The sequence below is a fragment of the Schistocerca nitens genome, chromosome 2 (genome assembly GCF_023898315.1).
Source record: "Schistocerca nitens isolate TAMUIC-IGC-003100 chromosome 2, iqSchNite1.1, whole genome shotgun sequence".
In the NCBI taxonomy this organism is placed as follows: Eukaryota; Metazoa; Arthropoda; class Insecta; order Orthoptera; family Acrididae; genus Schistocerca; species Schistocerca nitens.
Window position 1 is genome coordinate 302,505,928 of NC_064615.1, and position 26,875 is coordinate 302,532,802.

General features: G+C 38.9%; 1 protein-coding gene across 7 annotated transcripts in view; it reads left to right on the top strand.

Annotated features, from left to right (window-relative positions):
• LOC126236058 (uncharacterized) overlaps window positions 1-9,307 on the top strand; it is a 79,200-nt gene extending 69,893 nt beyond the window's left edge. For all 7 annotated transcript variants that reach the window (XM_049945106.1, XM_049945104.1, XM_049945102.1 and 4 more), the window contains exons 7-9: window positions 7-295; window positions 4,008-4,202; window positions 8,388-9,307. In XM_049945106.1, coding sequence (XP_049801063.1) covers window positions 7-295; window positions 4,008-4,202; window positions 8,388-8,729 — 826 coding nt within the window. In that variant the 3' untranslated portion in view covers window positions 8,730-9,307. The remainder of the gene's footprint in view (window positions 1-6; window positions 296-4,007; window positions 4,203-8,387) is intronic.
• Window positions 9,308-26,875: the final 17,568 nt, after the last annotated feature.

A 26,875-nucleotide genomic window follows, 5' to 3' on the forward strand; every position in this document is an offset into this window, starting at 1 on the left:
TTTCAGGAATGTGGGTGACGCAATAGTGAACCTAGCATTGGAGCGAACCCTCGTCTTGTCCCTGACAGACCTGTGGGATACCAGCATGCCCCCAGAGAAGGCCGCCTTGCTCTGCCGCTCAGTGCCTCAGCTCAGCAGCCTGTATACAAGGGGGTCCTGGCTGTGCAGCCTGACAGCATTCAAAAATCTGACATCACTCACAGTCGATTTTGACTTTGTGGACTTTTCTTATTCTTTGGAAGAATATCTTGTGCAGGCAGGCAGCACACTTAAAAAACTGGTGCTAGTAGATCAGGTATATTTTTTTCATGTTCTGTATAAGGAGATAATTTGGTTGCTTACACGTAATATTTTATTTCTCAGTAGTAGTAAATATTTTCTTCAGGTCATATTCCTTATGTGTGTTTATCATATTTTGGTTATATTATTCATTAACAATTTATATAAAAGCTATAAAAAAGTCTTGAAGATGAATATAATACATATTTTGACATATTGTTGGTGCAACAGCAACCAACATAATACTGATTACATTAGTTACAATGTAAATTACGACAGACCTGTTAAGTCTAATTAGTTTAGGTTAGGTATATGTAAGCATAATGTAAAATGATAGAATTAATATAGTAATAGCCATCATGAAACTGACACAGTGTGAGCCGTCCACCCTGAGTGCTTGCTGGAAAATAAGGACCATTTCTTCCCTTCCACCCTGTTCCACTTTTCCTGAACTCCCAGGATTAGGACACATTTTCTAATATATCATTTCTCCCCAGTATCATCGCAGACCCAACCTTTGTTGACTCGTCCTTCTTCCATAGGTGTTTGTTTAGTTACTGTAATGAACAGTTGTGTCGTGAAAGTGTGTTAGCGTTCTGTAATCTGCTGAGGAGTGATGAAAGAAAGTGCACTGCTGAGAGAGAATATCCTCACAACTTGATAACTGCTCTTGAGAAGCAGGGAAGAGAGTTCGGCACGGTCCTACAAGACAAGGAGCTCACAGGCAGCCACTGGTATCCATGACAAAGCAGTGCCTTGTGAGTGGCTGTTGGAAGTCCAGCGAAGATGGCACAGTGAGGTGGCAGCAGTCACAGCAGGCAGGATCCGCTGCAGAGACTTGCAGTGGTTCTTGATTCGTTGGAGTCTGGGACGTGTCTGGCTTCCTCTGGGTGTAGACCCACATAGCCAGCTGTGGAAGGGTACGGCGCGGTATCACGTAAGACCGTGATCAGGTGGACATAAAATAGTGCACACCAATTGCAGCACTGTGTGCTGTGACTCACACGCCATGTAGTGGCAAAGCTGGCACCCCCGGACACTGTGACAGCTGCTAGTTCTCAACTATACACACAGTCTTGCCTCGTCTATTTACTACCAATCTTATAGGTGAGGCAGGGGCCATACCTATCCATTAAAAGTAGATGGAAGTGTGGTGGGGCAGCCCTGAAGCACTGCACACTAGGGAGTGCTGATTGTCGGAACGACTGTAACAAAACAACACTACAGTCAGCCAGTGTTGAAAAGTGCCAGAAATGACCAATATGTGGCTAATGATTTTAACACAACCATGCTGTCCACAAGAATTGAACAGAACCAAAACATTATAAAGAAAAAGAACTCCAGACATGACATGAACATGTGAACCAGAATGAAAGATACAGTTAACAAGACTGCTGAACATAAGGTGTAGGACTTGTGACATCTGCTACCCAAGAACAGAAAAAGACAAACATTGCATAATAGCTTAGCAACAAGCCCATGAATATATGGAAACAAACCACAAAATGACCAAAAATTTGATCCCAACAAAACAAGCATGCCGTGGCCACATGGGGGAATAGCGACTGGCCTCTGTCACAGGCAGTGATGGAGAAGGGCCAGGCAATAGCAGGGTTTGGAGTAAAACTTCTGACAAGGCCCAACTGAGGGCCCAGAAGAGCGCACACCAGGATTGGTGGCACCAGCCGGGAAAGTGAGATCGGTGGCGGGGCCGGCAACAACAACTGGAGCAGATGTGCAGGCAGTTGCAGCAGCGCCATCGGGAATGACTGGACCAGGTCCAGGGATGGCTACAGCTGCATTAGGGAGGGTGAGAGGATAAGCTGCAGCAGGGCCGGCAATGAACATACTGACAAGACAGCTGACGTCAGCATCCACAGGGCTGACAACGTCGCAGCCGGTCGGGGCAGGGCCGGCAGCAGTCAGACTGAAGACTGGATTGACATCATCGCAGACAGGCGTGGTGACCACAGGAGGGCGGGACAGGACAGGGCTGGCGACACTGTGACTGACAAAAGGGCCAATGTAGTCGAAGGAAGGTAGGGCAAAGATACTGGGGCCATTGCTAACAGGGCCAGCACCAACAGGGCTTTTTATTTTTCATAAATGTTTGTTGTTGTCTATAGGAGTTGACCACCTGATGTTAAATACTGACCAGTCCAGTTGTCTCCCTGCTAATTTCTTCCATTAAATTCACAACCGCTTATTTAACATATTGTTTATTTAGACTACCACCACATTTTAGTACGGAAGGTTATTATCAGATGACATAAATTTGTGAAACTAGTAGTTAAAAGTGCTTGCATTCAGCTAAAGTAACAAAGTATTTTAGTTCACATCAAGGGTGTCCATACACAGGGGTAAAGGTGGAGGACCACGATCCCCCCCCCCTCCCCCTCCAACTCTAGGGAAAGAAGAAATATATAGTGTAGGCAGGCGTTTCTTTTTTAAAAAAAATTAAAAGTCGTTATTATACAGGTTTTTAACAGGGTTGGAACTGGAACTTCTTTATGGCTACTTACATGTCGCCATTCTTCTTCTAAAACATTAAAAATATTCCATACTCCCACATCAAGCCTCCCCCCTCCAAACTGTTGAATGGCCACCCTTGGTTCACATGTATAAGTCTACGTTATCACCTTGAAAAGAACAAGCTGCCAGTGTAAATCCTTCTCTATATATCCATCCATTAATGCAAGACATTTGTCCAAATGGTAGATTTATGTGATGATGAGACCTTGGAAGTAGAAATGTGCATTTTGGTTGTTCAGGAAATGTTACACCTCAAAAATCGCCTCGTCCTCATTCTGGAAATGCCTGCCACTCAATGGTTTCTTCATCTGAGAAAAGAGGACGAAGTCACTACCTGCCACATTTGCAAAACACAAGTGGATGAGATATAATTTTATAGCCCAAAGAAGTTGCAGCTGTGACTTTGTCATGTGTAGAAGATGCTGAAGCGGTATGTGGGGAAAAAATACTCCCTTAGACAGATTCCCACATTTCGTATTGGCAGCCTCTCATAACTCCATCAGGAGGTGCTGGTAGTATGGTTTCATGACATATTACCCCTTTTGAGCATAATCTGCCAGCACCATGTCCCAAAAAATCATTAGCATCACCTTGCCCCAAAGCAGTTGGATTTTCTCATTTTTCAGCAGTGGTAGAGCCACATGATTCCATTGCTTGCTCTGCTCCATTGTCTCATGATCATAGCGATAGAGCCAGTACTGGTCAGTGGTGATCAGACGTCTAAAAGTATCTGGAGATGCCAGACACAGCTGCTACATGTGGTGAGTTCTTTGAATGGATGTGAGCTGTCACAGAATCCAGCAAGTAGTGACCTTCCTCATGTTTAAAAAGCTGAGCAAGGTGTTAATTTTATTATCCATTAAATTCTTCATTCACTGGGTGAATGATCAAAGTTTTTTGTTCCTGAAGACCTGACTCTTTTCTGCACCACACTGAATGAATGAGTATGATCAGGTATTGTTTAAAGATCCCACTGTTTTTCTAGATCTGGCATAAATTCTGGTGTTGTAGCAATTTAAATTTATGAAGGCATGGCAGTTATGTTTAAGCATTTGTTAAGTTTTTATTTCATGTATCTTCCGTGTAAAAGAAATACAATAATACACTTCAGTATACTGTTTGATTAATTTTCAAATTTTATTTCATGCTTTTCAAGATCTGCAATTTATAGCGCATATGTCTATTTTCTTTTCCAGAATCATCCAATTAGTCTTGTTATGCTTGCTGAAAATTGTCCAGCTTTGGAAGAATTAGGAGCAAAGTTAGAAGGTGACTGGTTTGGGCGCTTTGGCAGTATGCTTCCCGAATTGAAAACGTGCCGCGTTCGCATTGGATCAACAGCTACACTAAGATCATTGCTTGTTCACGCCAAAAATTTGACAGCACTTGAGGTAATATATATTAATAAATATTTGTAATTGGATAGATAAAAAACTCTGCTCACCCAGTGTTAGCAGGAGAAAATACGTTTGAAAATTAAGGAAATGGGCAAGCTCCTAGAGCTCTAGTGCCTTCTTCTGGCAGAAAGTTTGAAGGTGAAGTAGGAGGGATGAAAGGATAAGAGTGATGAGATTTAGGAAATGGGGAGAGTTATGGAAGACTTGCCCAGAGCTACAGATCAGAGGAGACTTTCTGGAAAGGATGATAAGGAAAGACTGATTGTTTGGAACTGCACAGTTTTCAAATAAATTGTGAGCTAAAAGGTGGAAGATAGGATAATATACAAGATGAGATTACTGACGAAACGTCATGTGAGTGTTAATATGAGCAGAAAGCTAAGTGCATTATATATGGTAGATAGGCGATGGGGGTGGAGAGAATAGACAGGTCAGAAAATAACTACTCTTGCAGTTACAAGAAAAACCTTGCACCTTTCATTGTTTAACTAATAACTGACACCAGTTATATGGCATTTACCAATTTATATATCTCTCATCATATATCATGTGAGATTAAAGTAGTGTCATACTTATCATTAAAGCCCCTATTACATGATGCGCCTAAACCATACACCAATGCACCAGCACCTCAAGCGGGCATATCTGCGGCATATTGGAATGTCATTCGTTCAAAATATTTATGTGAGCTCAAGGTTCCTATTTAATAACAAATTGTTTGTATCATTATTTATTATGTTCTGATATTGTGAAATAATATGCTGGAAACTGATTTGGTAAAGGATAGTGCCAAACAATGTAGACCACACAATAGCTTAATTTAAAAGTGGCTCCTCCCGCTTCATTTGCACTATAGTGCTGTTGGTGAAGTGTTCCAGTTTTACAGATTAGTTAATGCAGGTAAAGTGTCACATCTCTCTTCCTCTGAAATCTTATCTGGACAAGAACTAATTCAACTGTTACTCAGTCACAATATTTGTTAAGTTTCACTGTAGCATAATATACAGTGACTGAAATATGCAATTAACAGTGTGCACGATATAATAGCTGTATAGTCACAGAATTTAATGACACTGTCCAATAAATAATAGCACTTGAACATTAACACTTTGAGGTTACAGGTATGATACCTAGATATTACACATATGATGTCAGAGCACAGATTTTTGCATGAAATCTTGTGTGTTTGGTAGCTTCCACAGGACTTTCACTATATTAGACATACTTATGTTATCCGAATGCCAACCAGTCACAGACTAGACTAGCTTGTTCTAACATGATCTGGCATAGGGACGTTGCCCAGTTACTTGCAGGTCACAGACTGACTACTTTGGAGGAGGGGCGGCGATTTCTAAAGATAGGTGTGAGAATGTTATGTGATTTCTGAAATTACTACATGTTTTGAAAATCAGCTAGGATAGATTTTTGTTATTTTGTATGGGCTATAAGATTTTACTATTATCTGGTTTATGAAAAATGTTTAAGGTTGGTAGATCATACAGTAGGAGTGTATGGAACATTGTTATGCTTAGATAGTCTGAAATCCCCAACTTCAAGAGTACAGCATCCTTCTTTGAAATCAATCTTTTATGATTCTAAATTATTCACACTTAATTAGTAAGAGGTATCACCTGATACAGAAAAATATAGCAACAAAAGTACAGTGTTAAAGTTCTGAATCTTGTAAGCATTGGGACAAAATAAGAAGTCAAAATCTGAACTTTCAGTTTCAGTTCCAATTATTGAGAAGTTAATTAGTTTCAAATAATTTAAAATACATTCTTGGAAAGAGAATGTCTGCTTCCGACTGAATGATGTGAATGTTTCTAATCCTGCCCATTAGCTCAAAATGTTTTCCTATTAGATGACATTGTTGTAATTGTAGTTAGAATAACTTTTCATTGAACAGGCATCTAGTAAAACTAGTTGCATTGCTATGATCAGCAAAATAAATATAGATAATTGAACTATAAATTTAAAATTACATTTTGCTTAAATAACAATTTGAAATTTTCCTATAGGTATTACATTTTACTATGCATATGAATTAGATATAAAATGGAAAAAAAAACCTTAGTTACTCATCTTGCTATGTTTCACATTTCGTTGCACACTGTAAGGCGGTTTGCAGATGGTGCATCGTTATGTAAAACACATTTATAATGTCTACATTTTGTCTTCATATGTACTGTATCTGACAGTCATATTTGTTTGAAAAATGCCGTTCTCTGATTATTAGTGTCTAAATATTCATTAACATTACATTTTCTGCCTCACTTTCACAAGGAATTTTAATTTCATTCATTTGGATAAGCTTTCTTTGATTTGAGTATCTGTGAAATTATTGGTGAATATTTATGCTAGAAGTGCCTGCTCTTTTGTTCATGGACATACACTGATGTAGATTTTAATGTGAACTGTGTTATACTATGGTAATTCCTAGTTTCTTTGCATTAGTATAATTTTTAGGAGCTGGCTATGTTCAGTTATATGTTAAGATTTGTTACATGGAAACTTGAGGACATAAGCTCTTGTGACTTTCTGTACAGGGTGAGTCAAAAAGGACTTTACAAATTTGGAATGATATAGGAATTTATTGAGATAACTTACAGAATTGGTTGATGTGCTATTTTGCAGCAATCAATCTCAAGTTTCACATAAAAGCACCAAGCATCATTTTGGTTCAATGTGACTACCATTTGTGATGCAACAAACATTCCACCAGTAATAAATTTCTTCCCACACTCTTTGCAGCAAATCAGGCATAACTCGTGCAAAGGCAACATAGTTTCAATTTTTTCAGGTTGACTAAATTGTTGGTAGGGGAGGAACATACACACAATCTTTAATGACACCCCAGAGAAATAAATCCAGTGATGTCAAGTCTGGGGAGCGACATGGCCATGTGATTGGCCCTTCATGGCCAATCCACGAACTGGGAAGCGGTTGTAGAAGAAACTTCGAATCTCTGTGAGGAAATGAGGTGGTGCACCACATCTTGCTGGTAATAAACCATCCCATCTTAGTCCTCTTCATCGATCTGTAAAATTAAAAAGTTTTCAAGCATATCCAATACAAAACACACAGTGAGGACACTCTGCACCAGCGAAAGTACCATTTTAACTATCCTCTATGCTGGCACTCTTGGTGGTGGAATTAGGTACTGATGCATTACATGAATCAAACTTGGGGTTGTCTGCTACAAAATGATGCATCTACTGATGCTGTAAGTTATCTCAATAAATTTTGATATCCTTCCAAATTTGTAAAAGTCCTTTTTGACACATACTGTATTTATTTCTAAAGCATGTAGTTTCCTCTTATTTGCTTACCTTGGAAATTGTCCTGCATTATCTTCTTCCCCACTCATTCTTAAATATTTTACCCATTTCCACCAAAAATAAGCAAGTTGGAAAACAGTAGCATACAGCAGTTACCATTTCTGAATGCCTGCTGTAAGTTGAGAATGTTGCATCTCTCTCTTAAAAGGATCCTAAAAACTGTCAAAACCAAGACAGATGCCTATAGTCAGGGGTCTTTCCGTAGTTTCAGCAGAACATTAACTTCCTTCATTGTTTGAAAGATTGCAGGTCACGAGGATTTAAGGAGTATTCTTAAGGCCAATTGTTTAGTAACAGCTCAAATTTCTTAATGATGGCTTCAATTTACATATCTGCCTTCAGACATTAAAAGAACTTTTTTTTTTAACATGTTTTTATTTTGCAGTTTCATATGACCTTACTTTTAATTTGCTCATCATTCTTACTGTTTTCTAGACCTGTTAAATGATATGTCTCTTACCAAAATCTGGTGCACTGCCATCTGTCAGATATGCCTGTATCCTGTGGTTTCTGAGAATTATCATTTGCTGAGTTCACCACACATACACACTTGTACTTTGTAATTTAACAAAAAGGACAATTTAGTCTCAAAAGTTTGGCATAATTTTTTTCACAAAGAATGTCTATATCAACATTCAGTTTAGTCCTCACACCATCTTTATTCTTCAAGGTATTTGCATTTCACTTGCTTACTTAATTATGTAATTCAGAACATATTACATAGAAGTTGTTTTAATGTAGCTTTTTGATATTAAGTAAATACTTCCTCCTTTTATTAATACTAAGTTATTGATTGTGTAAATAATATGATACTTTTATATTTTATTATTCATCGAAGCTGACATTAGAAGAAGATGCTGTTGGGGATACACCAGATGTGTTTGATGACATGGTAATTGCACAGGCATTAGCAGATAATTCTGTCCCAGAAAAATTGCGTGTGTTTCTCATGAATTCAGAGTGTAGCTTCACTGTCAATGCTGTTCAGTTGATGATAAACTCCTGCCCAGAACTCAGGTTCCTAGGTGAACTCCAGATGTGGACTGGACTAAATGAGAGAGATATTGAAGATTTGTTCCACGAAATCCGAGAAAGAAATTTGGACCTGATGCTTAGATATCGTGGTCACTGGTATCCATACAGGAAAGGCTGTCATGCAATTACTTCCAGAGACCATTAAAGCTTCCTTGAGCACTGAGCACTGATGTAAATCAGAGCAACAACTGTAAAAACTGTTTGTTCATAATTTAAATTTATCTCGTTTTTGTCTTTACATTTTGTACAGGTAGCTGTAAGATTTTGAATTGGATTTTTTTACAGTTAAGAGCTGTCATTTAATGCAGTGTGCTTGGTTTAGCCTGTGGCCATTGAGTGACATCTAAGTGAAAAAGATATGTAATATGTTTTACTATCCGCAGACAGTATGAAATTTTACCCATATCCATTGATATTAAAAAAATCAAAAGTTTGTGTGTTCATTTCTTTTGGAGAAATATCGAGGAAGTGCTGCTGCCTTTGGATCTTATGTCTTTGTCATTAGATAAATGAAAAGCTGTGATTCTATTCTGTATATATTTGGATACATCTACTCACAGTGGAATGTGTAAACATAAAACTATCAGTGACTCATTATTTCCAAGGTTTGAGTCAATGTAAGAAGCATCAAGATGGTGTATACTGCAGTGTGCATTGTACAGTAAGCTGTAGTGCCATTTGTGCTGTAATGCAAATAAACAGATGAAATGTGTACTACATGAATATTTAAACAATAATAATTTATTCCCATTCTTTTTCCCTGTGTCTGTTTCTTCTTACAGTTATCACTTGGCAAACCTGTCTGTACAAAACCGAAATGAGTTTATAGAATTATTTTTTTGTAAATATATGTCTTGAGTTTGCCACTGGATAATATTGTACAGTTTCCATAATATTTTGTAAATACAACTTTTAGATATCTTCAGGTGGTGGTAGTCAGTCTTGTTACTGCTGCAGAATGGGACTGATGATGGCGGTGTCAAAATTTATCAATGCAGAAGCAAGAAATATGCATGCGCATGGAGGCACTCACAGTTGGATGAAAGCAGTACTCTCTGGCGCCTGGCAGGGGGCACTAAGAGAGGACTTGCGCACATGTGTAGTGGGCAGTGACTGTGCTGCTGCATGCTCTAGTGGTTAAAAGCTGAATTTATTTTCTACAGTGTGCTGTGTCCAGTCATGAATCGGACATTCTTGTTTCTCCTGTTTCAGTTTGGTGCCAGGTGATGCTTAATTGAAGACCTGCGTCCCTGTTAAGATTATTAATTATACAGATATGTATGGCCTCCTTGAAAACACAGACCCAGAGTGATGACGCTGAGGATAAAACTTCAGTCTTCTCGTAAAATGTGCAATGCTGTGTGTTCAGGCAGTATTCTGCTACTGCTGATTTATCAGGTTGGCCCAGGTGTATATGACAGCAGTGTTCGACACAACGTTCTTGGACGTTCAACATGTCTGCCCTATATAAGGTTTCTTGGATTGGCATCTTACATATGATTTCATGTCTCTTGAGGATTCTTTCTATTGTTGAAGACATGCTGCCAAAATACAGCGAGGAGGTCATTGCAGTGGGAAGTGAACTTCCAGTTCCTGTTCAGACACAGCACATTTCAGAGATTTAGCTCAGCTTTTAACCACAGGAGCGTCTGACAGCACTCTCATTGCCCACTGCGCATTCATGGCAGATGTAACTTCAGCTCCCGGCATGAGACTAAGAGTGCCATTTTCATCCAACTGTGAATATTTCCTGCTCCTGTCCTGTTATCAGTCTTGTCTCGACAGCAATTACCACCAATTGAAGATGTTGAACAGCTGTAGCAATGAAATATTGCAAGAAATCCACGCTGTTATCCAGTGGCCAACCTGAGTAGTATATCCGCAACAAATCTGTCGGAAAAGCCTGAAAGGGCACAATTATTCTGTGGTTTACCTTTGCATAATGTTAAATATATCAGTATGTGATAATGCCGTGTGAAGGTTGCCTACCTGCAATTTCTAGTTTGCTCTAGGTGTACCATTGGTGGAAGATCATCGTATTACTGAAAGCTGGTTTTATGGTGAATCCTTCAATAACATACCCCTCACAGCTTTAAATAGATTTGAATGTTTTTTATATTTATTGCCTCTAATATAAACATGATGACTAGTCTCAGATCTCACATAAAAGTTTATATCACAGATAGACCCCACAAAGCAGTAAGATAGTGACAAGGTAATTACAGTGCACTTCACATATGAAGTCTGACAAAAGAATATCACCACAATAGTTGTAGCTTACACAGCCCGTTAACTCTTAAGTTTCCAGATACATGACAACAATGCACAAATGTCCATGTTATTGATACAAAGATGCAAGTGGAAGAAAGTTACTCCAAGTATGACTCAAAGAAACCTATAAAATATACTACAATTCTGAAGCTATTGCTCATATCAATGATGGCTGCAGACTAATTACATAGTTGTTCCTTGTGTGCTAGCTTGCTCCGGGACTGTAGAATTTTAGGGGTGAGATGGCTTATATAAAGATTTGCGTATGAATATTGTTGGCTTTTGGAAACAACATATTTGTTAGTAAAGCTGGTAGGTTAGAATTTACTAATTCTGGGTGAGTTATGTTTCAGCAGTGATGTGGTTTACATAATATTGAGGTGCGACAATAAAGTAATGAGATTGATTTTCTTTGCAAGATGTAGCAACCTTGCAGGCTTGCGTAGGCAGAATCTTTGACCTTTGTCTATAAGCTGCTTCTAGTCCAAGCAGTACATCAATGCAACTGCTCAGTTGTGAGTTGTGCTGTAATAAGTTAACATGTATCTGTGTCTCTAGTCACGGAAATGGAACTGCATAATATTGCGCAACGGTATGCCATTACTTTTTGCGTTAAATTGGGTGAAAACACGACCGACAACTTACGATAAGCTTCAGAAGGCTTTTGGAGAGGTGGTTATGTCAAGAGCTCAAGTTTTTCTTTGGCATAAAATGTTTAGTGTGTTGTTGTTGTTGTTGTGGTCTTCAGTCCTGAGACTGGTTTGATGCAGCTCTCCATGCTACTCTATCCTGTGCAAGCTTCTTCATCTCCCAGTACCTACTGCAAATGTTTAGTGTAGGCAGAATGAATATTGAAGATGAAGACCACAGTCGACGACCATCAACCTCAAGGACAGATGTCGTCTTGGCCAGGGTGCATGAACTCGTACAATCTGATCGAAGATTGTCTGTGAAAATGATGTTCAGTTCTTCTGCAATCAGTCGAGAAACGGTTCATCTAATAATAACTAAAGATCTTTGTATGAGAAAGATTTGTGCAAAAAATGGTCCCCAGAAATCTCACACCACAACAGCGAGAAACACGGAAAAATGTGGCAGCCGATCTGTTAGAGCAAACGGAAATCAATCCAGAATTGTTGAGCCGCGTTATTACTGGTGATGAAGGTGTCGTGTGTCTCCGCCCCCCTCAGTATGAGACAAAACGCCAAAATTTGTAATGGTGCTCAAAAGGATCACCGAAACCAAAAAAAAGCTTGCATGTCAAACTCAAAAGTGAACTGCATGCCTGTGTGCGTCTTTGATTCCAAGGGAATTGTTCATAAAGAGTGGGTGCCTCCTGGACACACTGTTAACCAATATTACTACAAAGAAATTTTAGAAAGACTTCGTAAAAGAGTTCTTCGTGTCCGTGCCAACATTGCTGATAACTGGATTCTGCATTACGATAATGCGCCATCCCATACTGCCCTGTCAGTGCAGCAATTTTTAATCTCAAAACAAATTTCAGTACTACCACAGCCACCTTATTCACCAGATATCATTCCGTGCGACTTTTTTCTAGTTCCAAAAGTCAAAACGGTGGTCAAGGGACATCATTTTCAAACACAAGATGTCCAAAAAGCTGTGACGAAGGTGAGTTCCAGAAATGTTACCATCAATGGTAGAAGCGCTGGAAAAAGTGTGCAAACAGAAGGGAACTACTTTGAAGGAGACAACACTAAACTTGACTAAAACGGTAAGCAACATCTTTTTTTTTTATTTCCCCCCCCCCCCCCCCCCCCCATCAGTCTCATTCCTTTATTGTCGCACCACGTATAGTGAGTTAATAAAATACAAAAGATCACAGGGCTGTTTTGTATTTCTGTGATTTAAATTACCTATTTATGAGTACAGTACCCATATGAAAATTATTATAATTTTGCAGATCCTTAATTAATGGGTTAATTAATTATGGGTGCAATTTGGTCAAAAAAAAAATTTTGCGAACAAAAGTACAGCGTCAAACTTAGGAATCCAACAGGCATAAGTAATTTGGAGTATATTCAAAATTTAACTGCAAGGGTCTTTTAAGTTAGTCAATTTTAAGAAAACAAACATATTACAGTAAAGTCGTGAGTATTAGTTTTCTGGTGATGTGTGTCAGTACATCCAAAATCTCTGAGTAGCTTAATCGAAATTTATTGTTACATGCTATAATAAGATTTTAAATTATTCATTACTTTTGATTAACATGGTTTTCAGAAAGACTAGATATACCATTGTAATCAGTGAACGTTAAATCATCATAGAAATAATGAATTCGTCCAAAATGTGACATGAAAAATGTTTTGGCAGGTTTGGGTACAAAATGCTTGTATGTGATGTGTATAACTGATTCTAAATGAAAGGTAAGGAAAAAAAACATTCTTGTAATTTAATAAGTGAAGAATAATAGCAGATAGGGGGAGTCCACCTTGCTATGTTTCATCACCCTGCTGAATTTCTGTTCTTATACATATATTTCATTCACTCTGCTACCTAATGTGCTCAATGAAATAAAACAAGTCTTATGTGGGTGGTGTAACTCAGTAGTGACTAATACTTAGTCTGAGATCTGTTCATTGTTCTGGAGATCTTGCCAAAAACAGGATTCGCATTTTAAGTTTACATGTGTAATGTGCAACAGGCACAGGATAAACCAAGAAACTTTTTATTTCATAGTGCAACACAGATCTTATATTGTGGAAGTCGGAACAACAGTGAGCCCCTCCTCTCATAACTCAATTGCTTATATACGTTTCATGACAATTAGATAGAATTGATTTTACAAGTCACATCTTGTTAATTTAACATACAACTGGAAATTTCACAACTGCTGTCATTCGGTCACTACACATAATTCAGTCTGAAAAAGAAGTTATCATAGGAATTTGTAACAAATACGCAACACAAACAGTGCTTGTTATAGTTTTGTTAATTGTACAACAAATAAATTAGATACAGTATTCCTATTATATTTTAAGCACCTGTTTGAACAGACCCTTTTTATCAGTATTACCAGAAGTTCTGACATTTAAACAGAAAGCAGGCTTCCATCATTTACTTATAGTTTCTGATTGGCAATAACTCAGTTTCATAATTATTCCCAAAGTAGTTAAAACTGTAACATATGTTGATCATACAAATAAACAGTAGCTGTACTCAAGATGAGTAAACTTTGTGAAAGTGAGCAATTCATAAACACACAATTTCATGATCTGCTGATTAAAATTGAATGTGCCAGATGTTCAAACCAATTAAGAGTTCTATAGACTGTTTCAAGGTCATATACATTACATAACATTCACAAGGTAGGGATTACTGGTACTGACATTTCATTTATGCTATAATTATATATGTAAATTGGAATCTGGGTGATTACATGACTTAATTGAACTAAGAGTTGTGGTATCGAACCATTTAATTCGCTGTCTAAGCTAATCCATTACATTTTACTACTCCCCCTAAGAGTACTGTACACCCACAGGATGGAAAAAAACTCTTCCAGGCAATCCACGAGACAGACAGGCAATAGGTGGTAAGTACAAACTACAATGCAGGTAGTAGAACTTTGAACATAAGCATATACAAATGAAGTGTGATATGAAGTATTATACAATTGTTCTACAATGAATATTTTAGTATTATGAGGAATATACAAAATAAATGAGGCATGTAAGGATTTATCCTTTAAAAACCATTCTGCTTATTTGCACATACTCTCTTCTCTCACCACAGGAGGTAACTGTCCTCGCCAACATACTAGTTGATAATTATTGAACTATATAGGGAGGGAGGGGAAGTAAATTAGTTAAAAACTATGGCTTGCACACACTTTATTCAACAAGTAAATGTCACTGCAAATATATGGATTTTGGTTATGACATGTTCAATATGCCAGTCATCATTGGCGATGATGTGGTGCAGACGAATAGCGAAATTCTGCAAAACCCGCAGAAGACTCGGAACATAAATGCTGTCGATGACCTACGGAATGGCTGTTTTCAGTGCAGCAATGGTTTTTGGGGTTATTGCTGTACACCGTGGCTTCAATATAGCCCCACAAAAAGGAGTTGATGTGTTCAGATCTGGAGAATTTGGCGACTAATCGAGGGCCGTGCCAGTGGCATATGGGTACCCCAGAGCGAGAATGCGGTCCCCAAAGTGCTCCTCCACAACATCAAACACTCTCCTGCTTTGATGGGGTTGAGCTTAGTCCTGCATTAACATCATCTTGTTGAAATCAGGGTCACTTTTGGATAGTTTGGTAGTCATCGTGCCATCAAGGAATATTGCACCGATTATTCTGACAGGACATTGCAACCCAGATGCAATTTCAGCAGAGCTGACTGGGGGAGTTTTGCTGACCACTAGATAAATACAACTGCTTTATTCCGCCAGAACCTAGGATCTACCCTCAATTCGTCGGGGCTGTTCTTACTGTGGGTACAAAAAGGCATATGTAGCAGGCTGGAATGCACATCGTGAACAACTTTATGAACAGTACAGCGAAACTGGTGGCAGCAATATTGCAGACGACCTCCTCCCAAAGTCTTGATGCTGCTAGAAGAGTACGTTGGTGAGAGATGGTAGAAAATATAAACTTTAGACATTCAAGTAGAAAGGAATATTGCACCGATTATTCTCGGACAGGACATTGCACACCACAGAGTCACCCACAAAGGGTGAAGAGACTTCTCAATCACAAAATTAGAATTTTGAGTCTCCCAAATGCACTAATGTTACTTATTGAGAAACCCATCATCGCTAAACAAAAGCATGCATGCGCATACTAATTCCCATCATGCCCCGTGGCCAACTGTGCAGTTTGAACATCATAACGCAAACTGTTCAGAAGTTGCAATTATTTTATTTCATATAGTTCAATAATTGTCACCCTGTGTCACGTCATACAGTCCTGCAAAAATTAGAATTTCTGTAAACTTAAGCACCTACGTAGAAAAACATATCTCCTTATACGTGATTGACAACACAATAAAAGTGCATGCTAAAATTTGACAAAACTGAATGTGCAATGGATGCAAAACTAAAGGCTGAAGTACAGGAAAGCAATACCAGCGAGAAAGACGATCTACAGTTGGCATGTAAAATTCGTTGGAGCTGGGTGAAACAAGAAGGGAACGGGTGAGCCAAGTGTGAATGCAACTGATATTTAATGAGTGAGAGGACTGTGTGGCATGTTTTGTGCAAAAAATTAAATGTGAAACCATTCAGATTACAGTTAGTGCACAAGTTATATTGTAAAGACAAAGACCAGCGATTAGAGTTTTGCTGTGCATTGCAGGTCGAAGATGATGGCTTCACGAATTCAATAATTTTTTCGGACGAGGCAATACTTCATACAAATGGGAAAGTAAATAGGCTCAATTGTAGGATTTGGGGAACAGAAAACCCATGTAACATTGCTGAACACAAGCCAGATTCTCTAAAGTTTGTTTTACTGTGCCCTGCCTCACAAGAAACTTTGTGCCATTCTTCTTTGAAGAACAAGCTGTTAGTGGAGATGCCATCCTGCCTTCAATTGTTGCAGAACTGGTTAATGCCATTGTTGCAAATAGAATCAGAGAACTTTGTCCTTCAGTAATATGGTGCACGCTCACATTTTCACCATGATTTTAGCGCATATATGAACACAGTGCTTCCCATGATGGAGTAACAACCAGTGTGTGCTAAAATGGCCTCCTAGGTTCCCAGATATATTACTCCTCATGATTTCTTTATATGGGGTTATGTAAAGGATCTTGTTACTGTACCTCCTCTTCCAGGTCATGTTGTGGAATTGAACAAGCAATAGCCATAGTCTCGGAAGGCATGAGGGCCCACGTGTGGCAATAATTCTATTATCTCATTGACATTTGCAGTATCTCACATTGTGGATGTGAAACGAATGTTGTTCGAAGGAAAAAAAAAACCACAAAAACAACTTACAACTTCACGCTTTCAAATTGTGTACAGTAACGATAATAAATATTTTGACACACATTTTCACTACTAGGAAATGTCAGGTGCTTTCCTGCCTAACCAGCCCATCTTGGCTCACTATTCAGCAGCATGTGTCCATATAGACACAATCATCAGGATTCAGCTCAGTGGCAGTCAGTACAGCACTGAAAATATTGTTGTGATCAGTCCAAAAGTATTTTGACACTGTAGTTTACAAATGCCTGTGCCAGTATTATGCCAAATACCCTTAGTTTACATTACCTTTTGTTTTATTTTTATGCATTTCGCAACATGACAAAGATCAAAGTGTATTTAGCAAACCTCAGGCACAGCAAAGTCACACTCCGTATGAGGAATCTAGTAAGGAGGATGTCAGGGCGCTCCAAAGAAGACTGCTGCTGACATGAAGAGCTGCATGAAGACCCTGATCTTCATACCCAGCACCAAACAAAAAGCCATTAATATTGGCAAAGAATAGGAAAGTCCGAAGTGAATTTGCCTGAGCGCATAAGGACTGGACACCTCAACAATGGTCTCATCTGCTCTGGAGGGATGGGATTCGATATGATTGAAGACTAGTCATTGCAAGACACGATGTCCAGTACCAAGTACCCACTGTTAACCATGGTGGTTGGAATTTTGTGGCGCGAGAATGCTTCTCTCATTTAGGTATTGGCCTTCTGGTGCCTACTGAAGTCGTTATGGATCGTTTCAAGTACTGTGAAATCTTGAAAGTGCACATATTGCCGCATGCCACAAAGAAAATGGGACAAAACAGGGAATTTCTGCACGACGATCCTAAGAACGCACTCTTCTGTTCATATTGCAGACTTTTTGAGAAGAATGCAAGTAAGGATGCTTACATGGCCTTGCCAAATCCCAGATCTCAATCTGATTGAACACCTATGGGAGGCAGAAGACACTCGACTGAAGGCTAAGGCGACAAAAATTCTCCAGCCGTGACCAGTTATTACAGTATTTCGTTAAAGAATGGCAGCAAATCCTCTTGCATCGTTTGGCTGCCTTCATTGACTCCATGCCATCACTGTGTGCAGCTGCAGATAAGGCGAAACTTTTTGTAACCAAGTACTAATGGCTATGTACACTGATTTGAGTTCCACTAGTCTTTTAATCTGTAACATGACTGTCGAACTGCAACAGTTATACAGGGTGTTACAAAAAGGTATGGCCAAACTTTCAGGAAACATTCCTCACACACAAATAAAGAAATGATGTTATGTGGGCATGTGTCCGGAAATGCTTAATTTCCATGTTAGAGCTCATTTTAGCTTCGTCAGTATGTACTGTACTTCCTTGATTCACCGCCAGTTGGCGCAATTGAAGGAAGATAATGCTGACTTCGGTGCGTGTGTTGACATGCGACTCATTGCTCTACAGTACTAGCATCAAGCACATCAGTATGTAGCATCAACAGGTTAGTGTTCATCACGAACGTGGTTTTGCAGTCAGTGCAATGTTTACAAATGCGGAGTTGGCAGATGCCCATTTGATGTATGGATTAGCACGGGGCAATAGCCGTGGCGCAGTACGTTTGTATCGAGACAGATTTCCAGAATGAAGGTGTCCCGACAGGAAGACGTTCGCAGCAATTGATCAGCGTCTTAGGGAACACGGAACATTCCAGCCTATGACTCGCGACTGGGGAAGACCTAGAACGACGAGGACACCTGCAATGGACAAGGCAATTCTTTGTGCAGTTGACGATAACCCTAATGTCAGCGTCAGAGAAGTTGCTGCTGTACAAGGTAACGTTGACCACGTCACTGTATGGAGAGTGCTACAGGAGAACCAGTTGTTTCCGTACCACGTACAGCGTGTGCATGCACTATCAGCAGCTGATTGGCCTCCACGGGTACACTTCTGCGAATGGTTCATCCAATGTCAATCCTCATTTCAGTGCAAATGTTCTCTTTACAGATGAGGCTTCATTCCAACATGATCAAATTGTAAATTTTCACAATCAACATGTGTGGGCTGATGAGAATCCGCACGCAATTGTGCAATCACGTCATCAACACAGATTTTCTGTGAACGTTTGGGCAGGCTTTGTTGGTGATGTCTTGATTGGGCCCCATGTTCTTCCACCTATGCTCAATGGAGCATGTTATCATCATTTAATATGTGATACTCTACCTGTGCTGCTAGAACATGTGCCTTTACAAGTACGACACAACATGTTGTTCATGCACGATGGAGCTCCTGCACATTTCAGTCGAAGTGTTTGTACGCTTCTCAACAACAGATTCGGTGACTGATGGATTGGTAGAGGCAGACTAATTCCATGGCCTCCACGCTCTCCTGACCTCAACCCTCTTGACTTTCATTTATAGGGGCATTTGAAAGCTCTTGTCTACGCAACCCCAGTACCAAATGTAGAGACTCTTCGTGGTCGTATTGTGGACGGCTGTGATACAATACGCCATTCTCCAGTGCTGCATCAGGGATTCCATGCGACGGAGGGTGGATGCATGTATCCTCACTAACGGAGGACATTTTGAACATTTCCTGTAACAAAGTGTTTGAAGTCATGCTGATACGTTCTGTTGCTGTGTGTTTCCATTCCATGATTAATGTGATTGGAAGAGAAGTAATAAAATGAGCTCTAACATGGAAAGTAAGCGTTTCCGGACACATGTCCACATAACATAGTTTCTTTCTTTGTGCGTGAGGAATGTTTCCTGAAAGTTTGGCCGTACCTTTTTGTAGCACCCTGTATAGAACTGTGACATTGCGAGCTATGGAACATAATGTTCCTGGTTTTGTGATATTACCACTGTTTAGGTGATGACTGACTACTTAACAACACAGTTCAGTTAAAACTCTCCGTTAAGTCACGTTACGGAAATCGCTCGAAAGCTTTTAGATAATGATATTATACAACACTGTCAGCGTTGAGTGTGCATATCACACAACCAATGCAGGTACTGAATAGTGTAGTGATCATTGATAAATTACCCTCAGAATTTTGGTGTCGCCTACAAACTCTCATTACTGAATCCGAAGTATCTAATACAACCTCGCATCAAGTTTGGTTTAGCAATTGCCATGTCCTGTAAAAAGTGGTGTGATTTCCAATGTTAAGTGTGACTTGTCTTCACAGCTGGACACTGGTAATAAAGTGGAGAGAGTTTTCAATATGACAAGATGGAACTGGTGTTACAAGCCTGTAATGGCTTCACAACAGCAACTTCGTCGACCGTTACAAGATGGCAGCACCTCCCGCAGGTCAAAAATGCATTAACGTTTACATTTACCCAGAAGATGACAAAGACTGGGTGTAGGTGCAAACAGTTTCAGGAAAAAGTGCTTACCTGCCAACACTCAACAAACTGCTGACTACAGTGACACACAACAGAACAGAACAGAATAGAAGGTTATCATCTTGTGACATACAATATCAAGTCATTGACTTAATGTACATGAGACTCGTCAAAACACAAAAACTGGTTTACAATTTTTCTTATAATATCATTAATATAATATACAGTACTGGATAATTAATTAATTACACAATTAATATATTTTTCTTAGAAAGTAAGTAACTTTTGAAAATTGACAGTCCTAAGTACTTGCTCTCTCCTGCTCAAATTTTCAGGTTGTCATTCATGAATTATTCTACTGATTTTGATTTGTCCGCATGTTTGTAGCCAGTAAATCCAATATCTGGTCTGGCTGCCTATATCCAGATAAGTCATACCTAATTTCCCATAGAGACAGCACAGGCCAGTAATCCTCAATATGAGGCGCTCTGTCCCAGTAGTGAGATCTGTACCGCAACCCAGATGGAATTTCAGCAGGGCTGACTGGGGAAGTTTTGCTGACCACCAGATAAATACAACTGCTTTATTCCGCCAGAACCTAGGAACTACTCTCAATTCGTTGGGGCTGTTCTAACTGTGGGTACAGAAAGGCATATGTACCAGGCTGGAATGAACATCGTGAACAACTTTATGAACAGTACAGCGAAACTGGTGGCAGCAATATTGCAGACGACGTCCTCCAAACTATTGATGCTGCTAAAAGAGTACGTTGGTGAGAGATGGTAGAAAATATAAACTTTAGACATTGAAGTAAAAAGGAATGGAGTCTTTTCTGAAAGCTTGGCGGGGCCTCCAATAGACGTGGGCAAACTTGACTTTTCAGGTAACCAAATCGCTAACCATACATTTGAAATATCTAGATCACCCTGTGATAAACAACATACTTCCAAAATAAAACAAGAACTCACCTCTTCAAAAGCTCAGTACCCAAAGGAATCCAATTTCTCTTCACCACTTACACTGACTGAATTGGATGAGGCCTTGAAACAAACTAAACATAGTAGAGCACCTGGTATGGATAATATACACCCGTAATTTCTGATAAACATGGGTAATAGTAGGAAAAAATGGCTGGTCTGCTTCATCCTAGACAGTGGATCACTGCCTAATGAGCACTTTTGAAACCAGGTAAACCAGCTGACAACCCTCGAAGTTTCAGACCAATTTCTCTTTTGAGCTGTACTTATAATTTCCTGGAGAGGCTCATCTGTAACACAATTAGTGGCTTCATTCTGGAGCATATCGCAACTGAGCAAGCGGGTTTCAGGCCACAGAGAAGTTGCTGCGATGACGTACTGGCCCTAACAATTTTCATAGAGGCTGGTTCCCAAGAAAACATGAAGACATCTGTCACGTTTGTAGGCCTAACTGTGGCATATGACAGCGTCTGGAGAGAAGGGATGATATACAATTACTAAAAACAATCCGATCCCGAAAAAGTGTTAACTTCTCATGCACACCATGATAAACAATAGGTATTTCCATGTTTACTTGGGAGAAAATGTGAGCAAGGAGAGCAATTTAAGTAATGGTATACCACAGGGCTCTGTCTTAGCCCCCCTGTTATTCAACCTTATATATCTCCGATCTCCCCAATACCGTGTCAACAAAATTTTGCTATGCGGACAATATTGGTCTTGCCTGTAGAACCAAGGATCTTGGACAAGCAGAGACCATTCTCACAAAAGATCTAGCCATTATGCACACCTGTTTTAGAAAGTGGTGACTTAAACCCAGCACAAGTAAAACTGAAGTATGTACATTCCATACGACAAGCAAACATGGAGCTCATGAAACTTAACGGAAACACACTTTGCCATAACAAGTAACCTACGTTCTTTGGTGTCACCCTTGACCACACCCTTTCATATAGAAAATATTTTTAAAATGCTGCTGCCAAGTTAAGAACTTGTAATAATATTATTCAAAAATTGTGTGGAATGACATGGGGAGCTTCAGCATATACCTTGTGCACATCATCCACAGTGCTGATCTTCTCACAGCAGAGTATTGTGCCCCGGTGTAGCTAAACAGCTGCCACACCAACTTGACTGACGTCAATTTGAACCACACTATGTGGTTAATAGCTATGGTAATCTGACCAATACCAACTTATTGGCTTCCTGTGCCGAGCAGTGTCCATCCACCTGCAATCTGCAGAAGTGAGGCCTTGATTAGGAAATAATGCAAGCTGCAGGAGAACCTGGAATTACCTCTACAGGAAGACGTACCAAGTTTATGATGAAATAGACTCCATTCGAGAAACCCACTATTACAGCAAGCAGAATAGCTAGATGTCAGTAATACCAGGCTGAGAAACCTGTAGGACCACAGCTGTCAACTTACTAAAAATCCTGAAGAGCGTGTTGTTTAGAAGGTGTAACTGTGATACTGCTGGCACAGAACTCGACAGGAAACTGTGGGTAAAACTGAACAGAGCTCACACTGGGCATGGACAGTGCACAGACTCTCTTTACAAATAGAGTGCTACAGAGTCTCCAGTTTGTGATTGTGGGTCTCTGAACCAGACAATCAAGCACATTAGAATTAATGCTCCTTGCGTTCCTACCAGGGGAAATGGAGCGACCTCATGAAAGCTGATGATGCGGCTCTTATATGGATTAAGAACCTAGATATTAATATTTAGTTATATATAAAAAACAAAGATGCTTTAACTTACCAAACGAGAAAGTGCTTTCTCGTTTAGTAAGTTAAAGCATCTTAATTTTTTATACATATTTTTCCCAGATGGAATGTTTCCCTCTATTATATTAAGATTTAGTTAGTTTTATATGTAGTTTTGTATTTTCATATTCCTGTTATATATAGTATTACTAATGTTATGTACCTGTAATTTTAAATTGCATGTGAGCCATAGGTATAAATAAAATAAAATCTTTTATTGAATAGTAACATTTCTGCATTAGTTTCTCATGTAAGGTTTTTTTTTTTTGCCCTCCTAAAATTGTGCTGAGCAATTCTGTTCCTTTCACTTTGTTAAAATTTTCATACCCGTATACAGTAGAGTTGGAGCATAAAGTTTTAAATGGTGGATGGGCAGCATAAAATTATTTTCATTTCTGGTTTTGTAATCATGTTGAGAATGACTTGCTACAAATAAATTAGGTTTAATGTGTACAAAGATAATCGGTACACTTAAAAATTTTTTAGGAGTGGGCAACATGATTTTCTTTGCCCTACATTGTGCATATTTCTGAAGTTTCAATATTTGATACGTGTGGTTTGAGTTACCCCAAAATCTTATTACTGACTCAAAGTTGCTGTGGTATACTTATTTTCTTATGTCCACGCTGGTACATTGTACAATATCCTCATTCCAAAGGGTAGTTAATTTATTTGCAAGGTACTGTATATTTGAGCTTTTATCCATTTGAATTCCTAGGAATTTCACATAGCTAGCTCCCTGTAAATCATGGTTTCTGTGACTGATTGAACATCATTTAATTTTGCTTCTTTTGTTTTAAACTGCATTAAATGAGTTTGTTCCATATTTAATTTTAACCTGTTTAAATCAAATCAGGTATCTAATTTTTCTAAAGTATTTCATACAGTTTGGGGAATTTGGTCAGTACTGTTACTTTCAATGATTACAGATGTGTCATTTGTAAATAAAACTTGGCGACACTCAGTATTAAATGATAGATCATTTATGTAAAACAGAAACAGGATGGGACCTAAGAAAAAACCTTGGGCTACTCCTTGTGAAATGGTTTTTCCACTTTGAACATTAAGTTCTTCTCTTTGGTGACATAACCACTCTGTGTCTTCAGTTGGTTAGGTAGGATTTTAACCATTCTAATACAGTGCCCTTAATTCCATACTCTTCCAGTTTATAGTGTAGCAAGAAGTGGTTCACACTATCAAAGACCTTTTAAGGTGACAAAAAATTCCTGTGGCATGCTGTGAATTTTCTAGAATGGAGCTAATTTTGTCTACAAAATTATTTATAGCAAATACTGTGGTTTTGCCTTTTTGAAAATCTTACTGATTTTTTGTGGTTATTTTAAATTTTTCTACAAAATCTTGAATTTGTATGGTGACTATCTTTTCAAATTTTTTTGATAGTGATGGAAGAAGAGGGATTGGATGACAGTTTCTCATATGCTCTTTTGTGCCTTTCTTGAATAGCGGCTTAACTACTGTGTACTTAAGTGTGTCTGGAAAATAACCTTTTTGAAGGAACTGGTTAATCACTGTAGGCAGTGGCCGTGCAGTTATTTTAGAGACTGTTTTTCACACTTTTATTAGTATCCCATTCCATCCTGCTGATGTTTTAGTGATACTATCACATTTTCTATATCTTTTACAGTAATTTTGGTAAATGTACTGGAAAGTTCACCTTCAAATTGCTCACTGTTAAAGAAATTTGCCTTATCTGGGTAATTTCCTACATTGATCTTTGATTTGTTTGTTATACAGAATTCAATACATAATTCAGAAATTTGAACAGGAGTTACAATAGTTTTGTCCTCTATCTTGATTTCAGGAATATCATGGCCTCTAGCTGTGGCACCTGTTTTAGCTTTGACCACTGACCATAATGCCTTCAATTTGTTTTCACTATCCAAAAAAAACTATTATTTGCCATTTCTTTTGCTGCCTTTACAACTTTTTAAAAATATTTTTGTAATTTTTTATACAGGTAATAAAATCAAGACTTGTTATGTTTTAGTTCACTATGTGGCTGCCTTTTCCTCCACTAGAGATTTTTATTCCTCCAGTAATCCACTTTACTATATTTCCTACTTTTTTGTGGTGTATAGTAAGGGGCAAAAGTTTCATTAAAATGTGTAGGAAGTTTTCCAAGAAAGCAGAAAAATTTTCAGAACATGAAGTACTATCATCTATATCCTACTCCACCTTATTAAATCTGTAATGGAATAAGTTTTTATTTTCTTTGCTGACCTGGCTTTTGGTGTACATTTTCTTCCAGCAAGGTTCTATTGTTTTTGGTAACTCCATAAACGGAGCACAATGACTGGAAAGTCCTAATCTACATAAAACTTACTTACCTTGTTGTAATTAATTAAAATATTATCTATACATGTTGCTGACATTTTGTTTACTCAAGTAAAATCAGTGAAATTAACACTGAAACACAATATTTGAATCATGTCAATGAATTATTTGCTTCACTGGCTAAATCTATGTTGAAATCAACAGTTATTAGACTCTTTTCTTGGTTTCTTTTTGAAGTTTTTGCAGTAAGCATTGGAACTTCGACAAAAAGATATTTACATAGCTGTCACTGTTTTCCAACAACAAATATCCCTTCATGCTTCGTACAATAGACCTGCCACCAAGCCATGCATTGGAAATGTGAGCGCCAGTGAATTACCAGTACATGAGAATATTTTGGGTGTGTAACGTGGATCACAATGGTTATATGGTATGGACATTCACATACTGTGTCCTTACCTAATTAATTTATATGGATATGGTGTCTGTTCTTTCGGACATGTCCGAAAGAACAGACACCATATCCATATAGTTCTGGCAACACCGTCCATGACCCTCTTCTTCTGTGCAGATGCACACATATTCCCCGAACTCTTACCGGAGTTGGTAAGAATGTCTGCAACGAGTAATGAGTGTGTTGGGGTGGAACAGTACAAATGTAGTGTGTGGACATACAAGGTGAGAATGTGGGTCTCGCGGGAGACGTGCGCGAAATAGTTCCTGCAGTCGCACTATCCTCTGTGCCCTCGGTGGCTCAGATTGACAGAGTGTCTGCCACGTAAGCAGGAGATCCCGGGTTCGAGTCCCGGTCGGGGCACACATTTTCATCTGTCCCCATTGATATATATCAATGCCCATCTGTAAAGTGGGCTTTTGTATCATCAGAAGTTACTTCACCTATTTTGGGTGCTGACTTTCTGCATCAATATGGTGTCGAAATACATTTGTGTTAGTTACAAATTTGAACTGGGTATGAAAGTGTTGGAAGACTTCTAGTCAGGGCTGCTAAAACTTGTGCCTTGAAGTGGAAGATGTAGTTCAGCATAAATGAACCTTCTGATGCACATTCTACCTATCATGTGTAAGACAACTGAGATGGCCTCACTTGATGCATTTTCTCACACCTCTGAACACACATTTGATTATCTTGCATAGACGTTGTGACACCATAGAGAAATTAACATGCATATGAGGGGAAAATACAAAAAGTTTTGCAGAAAATGAAGTGCTGTTATTTAAACTGTGTTTGGCCACAAATGACTTAGATGCTGCTCAATCAGGACTTCAAAAACCGCAAAAGGAGTGTCGACCTCAGATTAAATTGATGGCCTCCACAACACCTGCTGCACCTCTTAATGGACAGCTGTCATCTACTAATGTTGTCATGCACAACACACATTACAATATTCAAATTACACCTGGCACTCCCATCACTTATAAGGCTTGCCAACTGCCAACTGACAAACAGGCTGCAGTTAAGGAGAAGATAAATGCATTATAGAATGTGGGAATTATCAGCAGTTTAAGCTTGTAGCACAAACCACAGATATTCAACTACGGGATCTCACAAAAGCTGAGAAAAGAGTTTTGAAACTAAAAAAAACTTCCCTTCCGAGATCCTAAAACAACTCTCTTGTGGTGTGACATCTCCAGAAAATTACCTTGTCAGTATGTGCCTACTAGTTTTCGAAGAGAGGTGTGAGATTCAATACATGGC